Source organism: Bufo bufo, chromosome 5, assembly GCF_905171765.1.
Source record: "Bufo bufo chromosome 5, aBufBuf1.1, whole genome shotgun sequence".
Taxonomy (NCBI): Eukaryota; Metazoa; Chordata; class Amphibia; order Anura; family Bufonidae; genus Bufo; species Bufo bufo.
Window position 1 is genome coordinate 143,642,386 of NC_053393.1, and position 15,305 is coordinate 143,657,690.

The 15,305-nt window shown below is 44.9% G+C and overlaps 1 protein-coding gene across 2 annotated transcripts in view; it reads right to left on the reverse strand.

Moving 5' to 3' along the window:
- Positions 1-11,616, reverse strand: part of ASXL3 (ASXL transcriptional regulator 3) — a 164,266-nt gene extending 152,650 nt beyond the window's left edge. For both annotated transcript variants that reach the window (XM_040432534.1, XM_040432533.1), the window contains exon 1: positions 11,418-11,616. In XM_040432534.1, the coding sequence (XP_040288468.1) occupies positions 11,418-11,471 (54 nt within the window). In that variant the 5' untranslated portion in view covers positions 11,472-11,616. The remainder of the gene's footprint in view (positions 1-11,417) is intronic.
- Positions 11,617-15,305: the final 3,689 nt, after the last annotated feature.

A 15,305-nucleotide genomic window follows, 5' to 3' on the forward strand; every position in this document is an offset into this window, starting at 1 on the left:
TGCGGTCTTCATTAGTTAGGCTACTTTCACATCTGCGCTTTACCTTTCCGGTATTAAGATCCGTCATAGGATCTCAATAGCGGGTGAAAACACTTCATTGTCAATGGAGTGAACGGAGTCAGCAGAATGCATTCAGTTCCGTTTGGTATTGCATCCCCACCGCGGACAGAATAATGCTGCAAGCCGTTTTTTCTCTGTCCGCCATGTGGTCCGGGGCAAAACGGATCAGTCATGACTCACAATGTAAGTCAATTGTGGCGGATCTGTTTTATCGGACACAAAAGAAAACGGATCCGTCCCCCATTGACGTAGAGGCGGATACGTCTTGGCTATTTCAGAGATAATACAACCGGATCTGTTCATAACGGATGCTGACGGTTGTTTGATCAGTAACAGATCCAGCAAAAACGCTGGTGTCAAAGTAGCCTTAAGTACCAGGCAGCCGCAGTCTAATTGACCGTGCGGTTCTTGACCGCAGCTGGCCACAACCCGACCAGATCCCAACCGTGCAGTGTGGTCGTACCAGAACTCAGCTATGGATAATAGAATATAAATGAAATGTTCACAGCAGGATATTACAGGACTACTACCACCACCCTCCTGAGCTGCTTTCAGTGGGAATACCAGTCATTTAGCGATATTCAATTCATAAAGTGCATTACAAAAATGCGTTACGGTAATTCATTTTCTAACTAATAAACAAATATACTTTTTGCTGTAATCCTTTAAAAAAAAAAAAAAAACACACACACACAGTACTGCTATGTAGAGATGTATCTGTAGATACCTGTACATTATGAATGGGAAGAATACTAGAGAAAACCATATTTCATTTACAACAGGTGAGCCTGTGGCCTCGCATTGACTCCATAGAGCAGAGCAGGGACTCCTAAGGCCTCTTTCACACGAATTATACGGATTGGCTCTGGGTGCGTTCTGGGAAACTCGCACCATTTTGCAAGCAAGTTCAGTCAGTTTTGTCTGCGATTGCGTTCAGTTTTTTCCGCGCGGGTGCAATGCGTTTTGATGCGTTTTTCACGCGCACCATAAAAAACGGAAGGTTTACAAACAACGTCTCTTAGCAACCATCAGTGAAAAACGCATCGCACCCGCACTTGCCTCCGGATGCAATGCGTTTTCACTGAAGCCCCATTCACTTCTATGGGGCCAGGACTGTGTGAAAAACGTAGAATATAGAACATGCTGCGATTTTCACGCAACGCAGAACTGATGTGTGAAAAAAAAATGCTCATGTACACAGACCCATTGAAATGAATGGGTCAGAATTCAGTGCGGGTGCTATGCGTTCACGTCACGCATTGCACCCGCATGGAAAACTCACTTGTGTGAAAGGGGCCTTAGTGTGTGCAGAAAACCCGCAAGAAATCTGCACCAAATCCGCACTATATATTGTGTTTTTTGTAAGTTTGTCATGCGTTTTTTTTTGCTGCAGATTTTCTGCAGGTTTCACTTTAAGGCTACACTACAACATGTGGCGACCGACATTGGTGCGACATCAATGTTGTGTGACAATTTTTATAATGATAGTCTATGGTGTCGCACTGCAACATGCGACATGCTGCGAGTGCGAAACGACTAGCAAAAAAGATGGATTTTTCTGCGACTGTTGCGTCTCAGTATGTCGCAGTGCGACACCATCATTATAAAAATTGTCGCATAGCCCTAGCCAAAGGGCAAATGCACATGTTCAGGATTTATGTGCGGAGAATCGGCACTGAAATCTGCAGGTGTTCACAGGGAAATCCGTGCGGAAGATCCGCGTCAATTGGCTTGGTGAGGATTTTCTGCATGTGGATTTTACTCTCCCCATTGAAGTGAATGGAGAAAATCCGGTCAGGAAAAATAAAATAAATTGACATGCTGCACCGTAGGTCAGAATCTGCACGGAAAAAATCTGCATAGTGTACATGAGAATTTCAAATTCTCACAGAATACAATGTGCATGACCTACGGTGTGGATTTTCCGCATGCAATCCAGATCGTGTGCATTTAGCCTAAGGCCCCTTGATCACGGGCGACACAGATTTTGTCCGGATGCATTGTGGGAAACCCACGTGAGTGCGCATGCAATTTCAGTCAGTTTTGTCTGCGATTGCGTTGAGTGGTTCAGTTTTTTCTGCGCGAGTGCAAAGCGTTTTAATGCGTTTTGCACGCGCGTGATAAAAAAAAAAAACTGAATGTGGTACCTAGACCCGAACTTCTTCACTGAAGTTCGGGTTTGGGTTAGGTGTTCTGTAGATTTTATTATTTTCCATGATAACATGGTTATAATGGAAAATAATAGCATTCTTTAATACAGAATGCTAAGTATAATGTCAATTGAGGGTTAAAAAATAATAAAAAAATAACTCGCCTCATCCACCTGATCGCGCAGCCGGCATCGTCTTCTTTCTTCTTCTTGCAGGACCTGCGCTGACATCATCGCGCTGACATCAGCGCAAGATCCTTCTATCTTCATTCAGCAGGACCTGCGCTGACGTCATGTTATGTTTTTATTATTTTTTAACCCTCAAGGGACATTATACTTAGCATTATGTATTAAAGAATGCTATTATTTTCCATTATTTATAACCATGTTATAAGGGAAAATAATAAAGTGAATAGACCTCATCCCTATTTATTATCATCTCCCTAGCAAACATCCGTGAAAATCGCATTGCATTCGCACTTGCTTGTGGATGCTTGCAATTTTCACGCAGCCCCATTCACTTCTATGAGGCCTACGTTGCGTGAAAAATGCAGAATATAGAACATGCTGCGATTTTCATGCAACGCACAAGTGATGTGTGAAAATTACCGCTCATGTGCACAGCCCCATTGAAATCAATGGGTCCGGATTCAGTGCGCGGAAAACTCGCTTGTGTGAAAGGGGCTTAAGGATGGCTGCACACGAGGCCTCATGCACACAACAGTTTTTTTCACGGTCCGCAAAACGGGGTTCCGTTGTTCCGTTTTTTTTTTTCGTGTGTCTTCCTTGATTTTTGGAGGATCACCAGACATGAAAAGTGAAAAAAAAATCTAAGTCAAGAATGCCTTGAAAATTATAGGAAAAAAACGGACACGGATCACGGACGCGGATGACAATCTTGTGTGCCTCCGTGTTTTTTCACGGACCCATTGACTTGAATGCGGATGACAAACGGTGCATTTTCCGAGTTTTCAACGGACCCATTGAAAGTCAATGGGTCCGCAGAAAATCACGGAAATCAAAACAACGGACACGGAACCCAACAACGGTCGTGTGCATGAGGCCTTAGGCTAGTGTTGTCTGCACAGATTTCATGTAGAAAAACCGCAGTGGAAGGCTACATGCTCACAAACTTTGTTTGCTTCCGTGTTCGTTCTATTCTTTTTGCGGATAGTATGCGGACCCATTCATTTCAATGGGTCCGCAAAAAATGCGGACAGCACACCGTGTGCTATCTGCATCCGTATGTCCGTTCCGTAGCCGCGCAAAAAAATAAATAGAACATGTCCTATTCTTGTCCGTTTTAGGCATTGTTACAATGGATCAGCAAAAAATATATAAAAATGGATGGCATACGGATGGCGGACCGCAAAACACATACGGTCGTGTGCATGTAGCCTAATACAGTACACAATTAGACAAATCTCATGGACACTTCACGTTTTTTTCCTAGGAGCAGAAATTGACCTGCCGTTCAGATTTTGAAATCTGCAATGTGTCAGCTGTTGTATTTTTCTTGTGCAGATTTCACCCTTTTCAATGGAAGGGTGAGGTCTGCGGAAAATCTGCATCAAATCCACACCAAAAACACATAAAATCGCACCAAAAATGCAATAAATAGTGCAGTTATTTGGGCAGATTTCATGTGCAGCCACCTGAAGAGGGTGAAATCCGCACAAGAATGACGCAATAACAATTGGCATGCTGCAGATTTCAAAATCCACATCATATGTCAAGTTCCGCACCTAAGAAGAAAAAAAAAGCTAAGTATTGATGAGATTTGTATAATTTCATACACTTTGCTGGTACTGTATGACGCTGTAATTATCCCCACAAGAAGCCGCCCATAATCGGCATGGTGCGGAGGCACCCTTACTGCACAGAAGAGCACAGGTAACTGAACGGACATGAGTAGGGTGGGTAATAAGTCTCCATTTTTTGCGCTTATATTTCAATTGCCCAGCCTAGTCATCTACTGTACCATAATGCTGCCATCATACGCTGCTAATTACTCTCAGCCTTGAGGATAAATGCCATATACTGCCACTGTCTTGCCCGCATACTACTTACACTACAGTTGGGAGACTTGTCTATGAATTTTGGTGACATTACATGACAGCTGCCTGTCAGGCGAAACTGAGCCGTATGCCGTCAGTGACATCCGAGCTCCATGCATGCAGTAGTGGGTGTAACAACCAGCTGGTTAACCCTTTCCCTACCCAGGCCGTATCTCATACATCCTTGCAGGGTGGCGATTCACAATCTTGAACATCATTGCTAATGATGGCTGCATCTCAGGCTATGCAGCAACCTCAGCCTTAAAACAAGACTAGGATCATAAGGTAGAGCCCATAAAAAGAGGTCTCTGTGAAAGCTGCATATACCGTACCTGCAGCTTTTAATCCCAATCCAATTTCTAAGTGCTCTTTTGATCTATCGAAGCAAGCAATCTCAGTTGTAAGCTTTAAAACACGACCTGGCTGCTTGAATCTCTAGCTGGTACACAACCCCAGATATGGCAAGAGAAAGCAGCCACCCCCCCCCCCCCCCCCCCTTCAGCTGGCTGAGATGACGTGCCAGTGGTCAGAGACATGTCCCCAGGAAGAGGATAACATGGACTTCTGTGCATGTTTTCAACCCCCTTCACCCATCAAGCAGAGAGCATACTTGCAGATAACATGGACTTCTGTGCATGGTATCATCCTCCTTCACCCATCAAGCAGAGAGCATACTTGCAGATAACATGGACTTCTGTGCATGGTATCATCCTCCTTCACCCATCAAGCAGAGAGCATACTTGCTCTCTGAATGTCACATATGGGGACTTTTTTTTACCCCCCAGCAATGGAGTGCGAAGATGAGCGCTTGCTCATTTAATCACCCATCTGTGCCTAGACCATTGACACCATGATCCAGACATTAATAATAAATAAGTTGCTCCAAACATCAATAAAGTTTACAATTCATAAAGATATGTGCATGTCAATTGAGGCCTAACAAAGCTGCAGAGGGGACCTGCCGGCAGTACATATCCATTGAGTGAAGCTGGACCTAGATCTGGCCCACATGAAAACCACAGCACAGACCAGAGGCTTCTGCCATGAGATACGTGGAGGATTTTGTCGGAGACAAAATCCTCCATCTGAACTTACCCTAAAGAAGGACAGAGCTTAGTGGGGAGGGTCTGAGAGCTGCAGGAAAGGATTTTGATAGGTGATAATCCTATTGCTCACAGGAAGTCAGCCACACAGGAGAGAACGACCTCCTGTCTGGACAGGAAAGCAAAATCTGGACTGGGAGGTCACAATGGTGGTCGCATGACACAGCTGCCCATAATGAAAGGGTACAAAATGCATAAAGGGTCAGGCACACAACCGTATTTTGACTCCGCATCTGTTCTGCATTTTTTTGTGGATCACATATTTCACCAACTCATTTGATTTCACACCCGTGTGGCCGTTCCACAAAGTATAGAACGTGTCCTATTCTTGTCCGATTCGTGGACCAGAATCGAGTGCGATGGATGGACAAGTTCCAGTGAAGAGAGTGAGAAAATGACGACATGCACACAGACGGTATCTGTATTTTGTGGGTACGTGGTTTGCAGTGTGCAAAACCGATTATACATCATTACACGTCCAGAGAAAGGAAATTGCTGGAATCCTTCTTTAGGGTATGTTCAGACGTGGCAGACACGCCGCAGATGTTCTGCGCAGTGCATTACAGCACCAGCGAGGTTTATGAAAGTTTACTAAATCTCATTCATGTGCTGCAGGTAAAATGGACCATGTCAGTCCAGGCTGCGGATGTCCACAACGGATATTACCTTATAATGTGAAATCCGCAGCAAAATTCATGACAAGTTCAATTCTATGGACTAGTGCAGGGATGGCCATCCTGCGGCCCTCCAGCTGTTGCAAAACTACAACACCAGCATGCCCTACTAGCTGTAGTCTGTCCGAGCATGCTGGGAGTTGTAGTTTTGCAACAGCTGGAGGGCCGCAGGATGGACATCCCTGGACTAGTGCAATCTTCCATGTGCTATTCCATACAGATATATCTCTAAAAAGAACTCCATACCTGGTGATATACATTTTTTTAACATAACCTATAGGGAACGTATCACGGCATAGACGCTCCTGACGTGCGTGAACAGACACTAAAGCTGTTAACACCTCCACGGTGGTTTCTGCTATAAACTGAGGCCAAAATCTCTACCAAATCTGCTGTACAACAGACTGCGGCGGGGTCCAACAGACCTAATCGTCTTATAATGGGGTCCGTCGTGGTCCACTACTTAAATGGGAAAACAGCGCTGATTGCAGGGCGATGGATCATGTAATTGAGCACAGTGATGTCACTCCTGATTTAGGGGCCCGGTCGCAATTGCGACCGCTGCGACCCCTATAGCTACGCCACTGGCTCAGCGGCATGTGTCAATGGGCCCGTATAAAGGACCCTGAGTCTTTCTCCCCATTCACTACATGAAGGCAAGGCCGACCCTAGCATGGAAACGTAAAAGATCCAGAGAGACAGCTGCTGATCGAGCTTTTGGCTGACCGCTTTTTAATGTGTGGCCAGTGTTAGGCACCGTTCATATTTGTGTTGGACCCTCCATTACAGATTCCGTCATATTTGACAAAAAACAGACAAACAAAAACAACACTGCACAGCCCATGTAATGACAAACACTATGTCAGATCAGTGATTGTGAGCCAAAACCAGGACAGGGGGAGACCATCCTCTTCGGGCTCATGCACACGAATGTATTTTCTTTCCGTGTCCATTCCGTTTTTTTTGTGGACCATTCATTTCAATGGGTCTGCAAAAAAAAAAGGAAGGTACTCCGTGTGCATTCCATTTCCGTATGTCCGTTCCACAAAAGGATAGAACATATCCTATTACTGTCCGCATTACGGACAAGGATAGGACTGTTCTATTAGGGGCCAGCTGTTCCGTTCCGTTCCGCAAAATACGAAATGCACACGGACGTCATCTGTATTTTTTGCGAACCGCAGAATACATACAGTGCTGCCCATAATTATTCATACCCCTTGCAAATTTTGACTTAAATTTACTTTTATTCAACCAGCAAGTATTTTTTGACGGGAAATGACATAGGTGTCTCCCAAAAGATAATAAGACGATGTACAAAAGGCATTATTGTGGGAAAAAAAACATTTCTCAGCTTTTATTTACATTTCAGCAAAAAAATGTTCCGCACTGTGGAAAATCTCAGAGGACGTGGTCGGAAGCCAAAAGTGACACCTGTGCTGGGCAGGAGGATAGTTAGAGAGGTGAAAAAGAATCCAAGGATCACCACCAAGGCCATCCTGGTGAATCTGGGCTCTGCTGGTGGCAATGTCTCAAGGCAGACAATGGACAATGCAGACCAAGGAGGACGCCACTTCTCCAGATAAGGCACACAAAAGCTTGCTTGGCCTTTGCAAAAGCTCATCTGGACAAAGAAGAAGACTTCTGGTCTTCTGTGTTATGGTCAGATGAAACAAAAATTTAATTGTTTGGTCACAATGATGTTTCCTTCATTTGGCGTAAAAAAGGAGAAGCCTTCAACCCAAAGAACACCATCCCCACTGTCAAACATGGTGGTGGGAACCTAATGCTTTGGGGGTGTTTTTCGGCCAATGGACCAGGGAACCTAATCACAGTAAACGACACCATGAAAAAAGAGCAATACATGAGGATTCTCAATGACAACATCAGGCAGTCTGCAGAGAAACTTGGCCTTGGGCACCAGTGGACATTTCAGCATGACAATGACCCAAAACACACAGCAAAAGTGTTGAAGAAATGGTTAGCAGACAACAACATTAACGTTTTGGAGAGGCCCAGCCAGAGTCCAGACTTGAATCCAATTGAGAATCTGTGGAGGGACCTAAAGATCAGGGTGATGGCAAGAAGACCCTCCAACCTGAAAGATTTGGAGCTCATTGCGAAAGATGAATGGGCAAAAATACCTGTGGAGACATGCAAAAAGCTGGTCTGCAATTATAGGAAGCGTTTGATTGCTGTAATAGCCAATAAAGGCTTTTCTATTGATTATTGAGAAGGGTGTGAATAATTTTGGACTGGACACTTTTTGCTCAAATGTAAATAAAAGTTGAGAAATGTTTTTTTTCCCACAATAATGCCTCTTGTACATCGTCTTATCTTTTGGGAGACACCTATGTCATTTCCCGTCAAAAAATTACTTGCTGGTTAAATAAAAGTAACTTTAAGTCAAAATTTGCCAGGGGTATGAATAATTATGGGCAGCACTGTATGGTGGTGTGCATGAGGCCTTATAGCTTATGTCTGTAGCCTCCACTCCTGGTTTTGGCTCACAATCACTTATGGCCTAAGGCCTCATGCACACGGCCGTGTCCGCTTTGTGGATTCACAAAACACAGATCGCGGCTCTGTGCATGCCGACAATTTATTTTTTATTTTTTTACATCTAGAAATTTCCTATCCTTGTGTGTAAAATGGAAAAGAATATGACATGTTCTATCTTTTCTGTAGGGCCGGGGTATGAACATACAGATGCATACATTGAAATAAGTGGGTCTGCAACTGATCCGCAAAAAATGTGGATCGGATGCGAATCAAACATATGGTCATGTGCATGAGGCCTTAGGTTACTTTCACACTAGCGTTTCTCTTTTCCGGTATTGAGATCCAGCAGAGGATCTCAATACCGGAGGAAAACGCGTCCGTTTTGTCCCTATTCATTGTCAAGACTCAACGGAACAGAGCGCACCAGAACGCATTCCGTTCCAGTTGGTTGCGTTCCCAAACGCAAGCAGCATTTTTCTGTCCGGCATGGGATGTAAGTCAATGGGCCGGATATGTTTTCTCGGACACAATAGAAAATGGATCCGTCCCCCATTGACTTACAACAGTGTTCATGCAGGATCAGTCATTGCTATTTTAAAGATAATACGACCAGATCAATTCATAACGGATGCAGATGGTTGTATTATCAAAAACGGAAGCGTTTTTGCTGAACCCTACCGGATCAGACAAAAACGCAAGTGTGAAAGTAGCCTTAGACTGACATTTTATAATGCCTTTGAAGGTGCACAACAATGAAGTGACATGACAGTGTCAGGACCAGTCCTGTCTATAGGACCTGTCATAGGAGGGGGTCACCGGAACCAGTGTGGATCCAGTGTGAAAGACGACCCTTACTCAGGACCATCGTGTATTACTGGGCGCCACGTCACGCTACACCTAGAAGCACCTGGAAGTACACGGGAGAGGAGGATATCCCAGCTGGGCCATGCGCTGATCATGTATGAACACTGAGGTCCATGCTGGAGGTGACGCTTCGTACAAGGCAGGAGAGAATGGATCAGGACAGCGTGTCTCTGCACTGTACACATCTCCATACACTACTGTAGGATCACCCCCACATACGGCCATGTATTACGGTGCAATGTACACTGTATCTACGCACAAACCAGAGAATTATTAGAAATACAAGACGTTAGAGAATCTCTTGCCGACACGTCCATGATATGTATGTGTTCACGTACCGCATGATGATGTCTGACGTAACATGACAGCGCGGTGATCATGTATGAACACTGCACTTATTGACGACTGTGATGAACACTTTATACAAAGGCAGGGAAGTACGGCCTCAATACGTCGCCATTAGTACAGATATAACATGATTACCAGGCCTAGGATTAATGTGCCATCTACACTGAGCACACACATACAGTATACTACATACCTGCAGGACCCCTCCGTACAGTATACTACATACCTGCAGGACCCCTCCGTACAGTATACTACATACCTGTAGGACCCCTCCGTACTGTATACTACATACCTGTAGGACCCCTCCGTACTGTATACTACATACCTGTAGGACCCCTCCGTACTGTATACTGCATACCTGTAGGACCCCTCCGTACAGTATACTGCATACCTGTAGGACCCCTCCGTACAGTATACTGCATACCTGTAGGACCCCTACGTACTGTATACTGCATACCTGTAGGACCCCTCCGTACAGTATACTACATACCTGTAGGACCCCTCCGTACAGTATACTACATACCTGTAAGACCCCTCCGTACAGTATACTACATACCTGTAGGACCCCTCCGTACTGTATACTACATACCTGTAGGACCCCTCCGTACTGTATACTACATACCTGTAGGACCCCTCCGTACTGTATACTACATACCTGTAGGACCCCTCCGTACAGTATACTACATACCTGTAGGACCCCTCCGTACAGTATACTACATACCTGTAGGACCCCTCCGTACAGTATACTACATACCTGTAGGACCCCTCCGTACAGTATACTACATACCTGTAGGACCCCTCCGTACAGTATACTACATACCTGTAGGACCCCTCCGTACAGTATACTACATACCTGTAGGACCCCTCCGTACAGTATACTACATACCTGTAGGACCCCTCCGTACTGTATACTACATACCTGTAGGACCCCTCCGTACTGTATACTACATACCTGTAGGACCCCTCCGTACAGTATACTACATACCTGTAGGACCCCTCCGTACTGTATACTACATACCTGTAGGACCCCTCCGTACTGTATACTACATACCTGTAGGACCCCTCGTGTACAGTATACTACATACCTGTAGGACCCCTCGTGTACAGTATACTACCTACCTGTAGGACCCCTCCGTACAGTATACTACATACCTGTAGGACCCCTCCGTACAGTATACTACATACCTGTAGGACCCCTCCGTACTGTATACTACATACCTATAGGACCCCGCCATACTGTATACTACATACCTGTAGGACCCCTCTTGTACAGTATACTACATACCTGTAGGACCTCTCTTGTACAGTATACTACCTACCTGTAGGACCCCTCTGCTGCCATACCCCTCATACAGTATATTCCTGTGCAGGCGCAATCACTTGTTATAGATGGTGGAATTATCACACACACATTATACATGGCCCTGGGATATGACACATACATGTGCTCATACAGTGACATGGCCATGACTGCTCCCATCCACATCATTCTCCAGGCTGTCACCAGTGCCAGTGCTATGGCCAGCCCTGCTGCTGTGGGCTTCAGTATGAATGGATGGGGATGATGGGAGTGCAGTCTGTGCCCTGTAAACTCTCAGAACAACAAAGCCCCCGGTCCGGCAGGGCAGGCTGGGAGGAGGAGGGGACGGAGGGCACCTACCAGGCGGGCAGCCTCGGCCCAGGTGCGGTCCTTCTTCTTCCTCTTGTCTTTCATGTTGGCATCTCATTGATGGTTCTTATGACGTGGGGGATCCACGGGCACTGAGCGGGGGAGACAATGGCTTGGCGGCGGCACGGCTCAGCTGACAGCTCTGGGACGCTCCCGTTCCCCCTCACAACAATACACAGTGACGTCACGACGAATGGCGACCCGGTGCTCTCGCGAGGGATGCGGCTGCGGCGGCGGTGGCGGCCAAAGCTCGCGAGCTCTCCGTCCGCAGCGCAGCCTGGAATTCCAGTGAGTGGGGCCGGGGTTTCCCTGTGCAGGTCCCCGCCCCCTCCTGCTCCATCCAGCAGGCGGCCGCCTGACGTCCGCACACCGCCGAGGAGTCCATTTAAAGGGGGCTTCCACTTCTCTTATAAGAATCTGATATTTATCGGGGGATGTGGCTACTGGTACTTTATGAGGCTTCCTGGATATTCCCATATATTTGTGCCACCCTGGATAACCGCTGTACCACGTACAGTGGGCACGTTTATCAATTGGAAGCCATGGTCATTTTAAGGCTAGGCTCATATCACGTTTTTACCATCCGTTTAACCCCTTAAGGACACAGCCTTTTTACACCTTAGGACCAGGCCATTTTTTGAAAATCTGACCAGAGTCCCTTTAAATGCTGATAACTTTAAAACGCTTTGACTTATCCAGGCCATTCTGAGATTGTTTTTTCGTCACATATTGTACTTCATGACACTGGTAAAATGGAGTCAAAAAAATAATTTTTTTTGCATCAAAAAATACCTAATTTAACAAAAATTTGGAAAAATTTGCAAATTTCAAAGTTTCAGTTTCTCTACTTCTGTAATACATAGTAATACCCCCAAAAATTGTGATGACTTTACATTCCCCATATGTCTACTTCATGTTTGAATTGTTTTGGGAATGATATTTAATTTTTTGGGGATGTTACAAGGCTTAGAAGTTTAGAAGCAAATCTTGAAATTTTTCAGAAATTTACAAAAACTCAATTTTTAGGGACCAGTTCAGGTCTGAAGTCACTTTGCGAGGCTTACATTATAGAAACCACCCAAAAATGACCCCATCTAAGAAACTACACCCCTCAAGGTATTCAAAACTGATTTTGCATACGTTGTTAACCCTTTAGGTGTTGCACAAGAGTTATTGGCAAATGGGGAGGAAATTTGAGAATTTTATTTTTTTGTCTAATTTTTCATTTTAACCCATTTTTTCCACTAACAAACCAAGGGTTAACAGCCAAACAAGACTGTATCTTTATTGCCCTGACTCTGCCGTTTACAGAAACACCCAATATGTGGCCGTAAACTACTGTACGGGCACACAGCGGGGCGTAGAGTGAAAGGTGCGCCGTTTGGTTTTTGGAGGGCTGATTTTGCTGGACTGTTTTTTTGGCACCATGTCCCATTTGAAGCCCCCCTGATGCACCCCTAGATTATAAACTCCATAAAAGTGACCCCATCTAAGAAACTACACCCCTCAAGGTATTCAAAACTGATTTTACAAACTTTGTTAACCCTTTAGGTGTTGCACAAGATTTAATGGAAAATAGAGATACAATTTCAAAATTTCACATTTTTGGCAGATTTTCCATTTTAATATTTTTTTGCCAGTTACAAAGCAAGGGTTAACAGCCAAACAAAACTCATTATTTATGGCCCTAATTCTGTAGTTTACAGAAACACCCCATATGTGGTCATAAACCGCTGTACGGGCACACGGCAGGGTGCAGAAGGAAAGGAATGCCATACGGTTTTTGGAAGGCAGGTTTTGCTGGACAGTTTTTTTTTACACCATGTCCCATTTGAAGCCCCCCTGATGCACCCCTAGAGTATAAACTCCAAAAAAGTGACCCCATTTTAGAAACTACGGGATAGGTTGGCAGTTTTGTTGGTACTAGTTTAGGGTACATATGATTTTTGGTTTCTCTATATTACACTTTTTGTGCGGCAAGGTAACAAGAAATAGCTTTTTTGGCACCGTTTTTTTTTGTTATTTACAAAATTCATCTGACAGGTTAGATCATGTGGTAATTTTATAGAGCAGGTTGTCACGGACGCGGCGATACCTAATATGTATACAATTTTTTTTATTTATGTAAGTTTTACACAATGATTTCATTTTTAAAACTAAAAAAATGTTTTAGTGTCTCCATAGTCTAAGAGCCATAGTTTTTTCAGTTTTTGGGCGATTATCTTAAGTAGGGTCTCATTTTTTGCGGGATGAGATGACTGTTTGATTGGCATCTATTTTGGGGTGCATATGACTTTTTGATTGCTTGCTATTACACTTTTTGTGACGTAAGATGACAAAAAATGGCTTTTTTTACACCGTTTTTATTTTTATTTTTTTACGGTGGTCATCTGAGGGGTTATATCATGTGATATTTTTATAGAGCCGGGCGATACGGACGCGGCGATACCTAATATGTATACTTTTTTTTTATTTATGTAAGTTTTACACAATGATTTCATTTTTGAAACAAAAAAAATCATGTTTTAGTGTTTCCATAGTCTAAGAGCCATAGTTTTTTCAGTTTTTGGGCGATTATCTTGGGTAGGGTATGATTTTTGCGGGATGAGATGACGGTTTGATTGTTACAATTTTGGCGTACATGCGACTTTTTTGATCACTTTTATTACCTTTTTTGGGAAGTAAGGTGGGCAAAATTTCAATTTCATCATAGTTTTTTATTTTTTATTTTTATGGTGTTCACCGTTCGGGTAAAGTAACATGACCGTTTTATAGATCAGGTCGTTACGGACGCGGTGATACCAAACATGTGTAGGGAATTTTATTTTTTTCATTTTTTATCAGTGATAAATGTGTTTTTTGATTTTTACTTTTTTTTCACTTTTATTCACTTTTTTTTGGACCCAGACCCACTTGGTTCTTGAAGATCCAGTGGGTCTGATGTCTGTATAATACAGTACAGTACAATATATATTGTACTGCACTGTATTTTACACTTGTCTGAACAGATCTATGCCTTTTAGCACAGATCTGTTCAGCACCATGGACAGCAGGACGCCTGAGAGGCGTCCTGTTGCCATAGGAACCTTCCCCGTCTGCTCAGTACTGGCCAGAACTGCGCAGACGGGGAAGGGTAAGGAGGGGATCTGTCGGGGGGCTCTCTCCCTCCCCATCGGGGGGCTGCAAAGGCACAGCAGCCCCCCGATGGGAGAGGGAGGGAGCTCCCTGCGCTGTTAACCTTTTCCATACAGCGGTCCGTACGGACCGCTGTATGGAAAGGGTTAAACGGCTGACATCGCAGATGTCAGCCGTTTATACCAGGGTGCCAGCAATGTGCTGGCACCCTGGTATACCCACTAGAAACCAACGATTATACAAGGGGAGGCAGGCGGGGGATCGCGATCCCGCCTGCCGCACCGCCCGCCTCCCGCACCGCCCACAACCCTCCCCCTGCACCTCCCGCACCGCCCACACCGCCCGCAACCCTCCCCCTGCACCTCCCGCCACCACAAAATCATTCGGGGGTGCAGAGGGGGGGGGGTGAATAAAACGTTTTTTTAGACATATAAAGTTTCTGATGACCAGAAACTGCAGAAATCGCAGCAAACCGCAGGTCTGAATTGACCTGCGGTTTGCCGCGATCGCCGACATGGGGGGAGTCACGGGACCCCCCCGCGCATTTAGCCTAGGTGCCTGCTCAATGATTTGAGCAGGCACCGGTTTCCGATCACTGCCAGCCGCACGGCAGTGATCGAAAATACACAGGGCGTACATGTACGCCCTGTGTCCTTAAGTACCAGGGCACAAGGGCGTACCTGTACGCCCTATGTCCTTAAGAGGTTAACATATGCAAAAAACATGTACGTTAAATGGATGCTT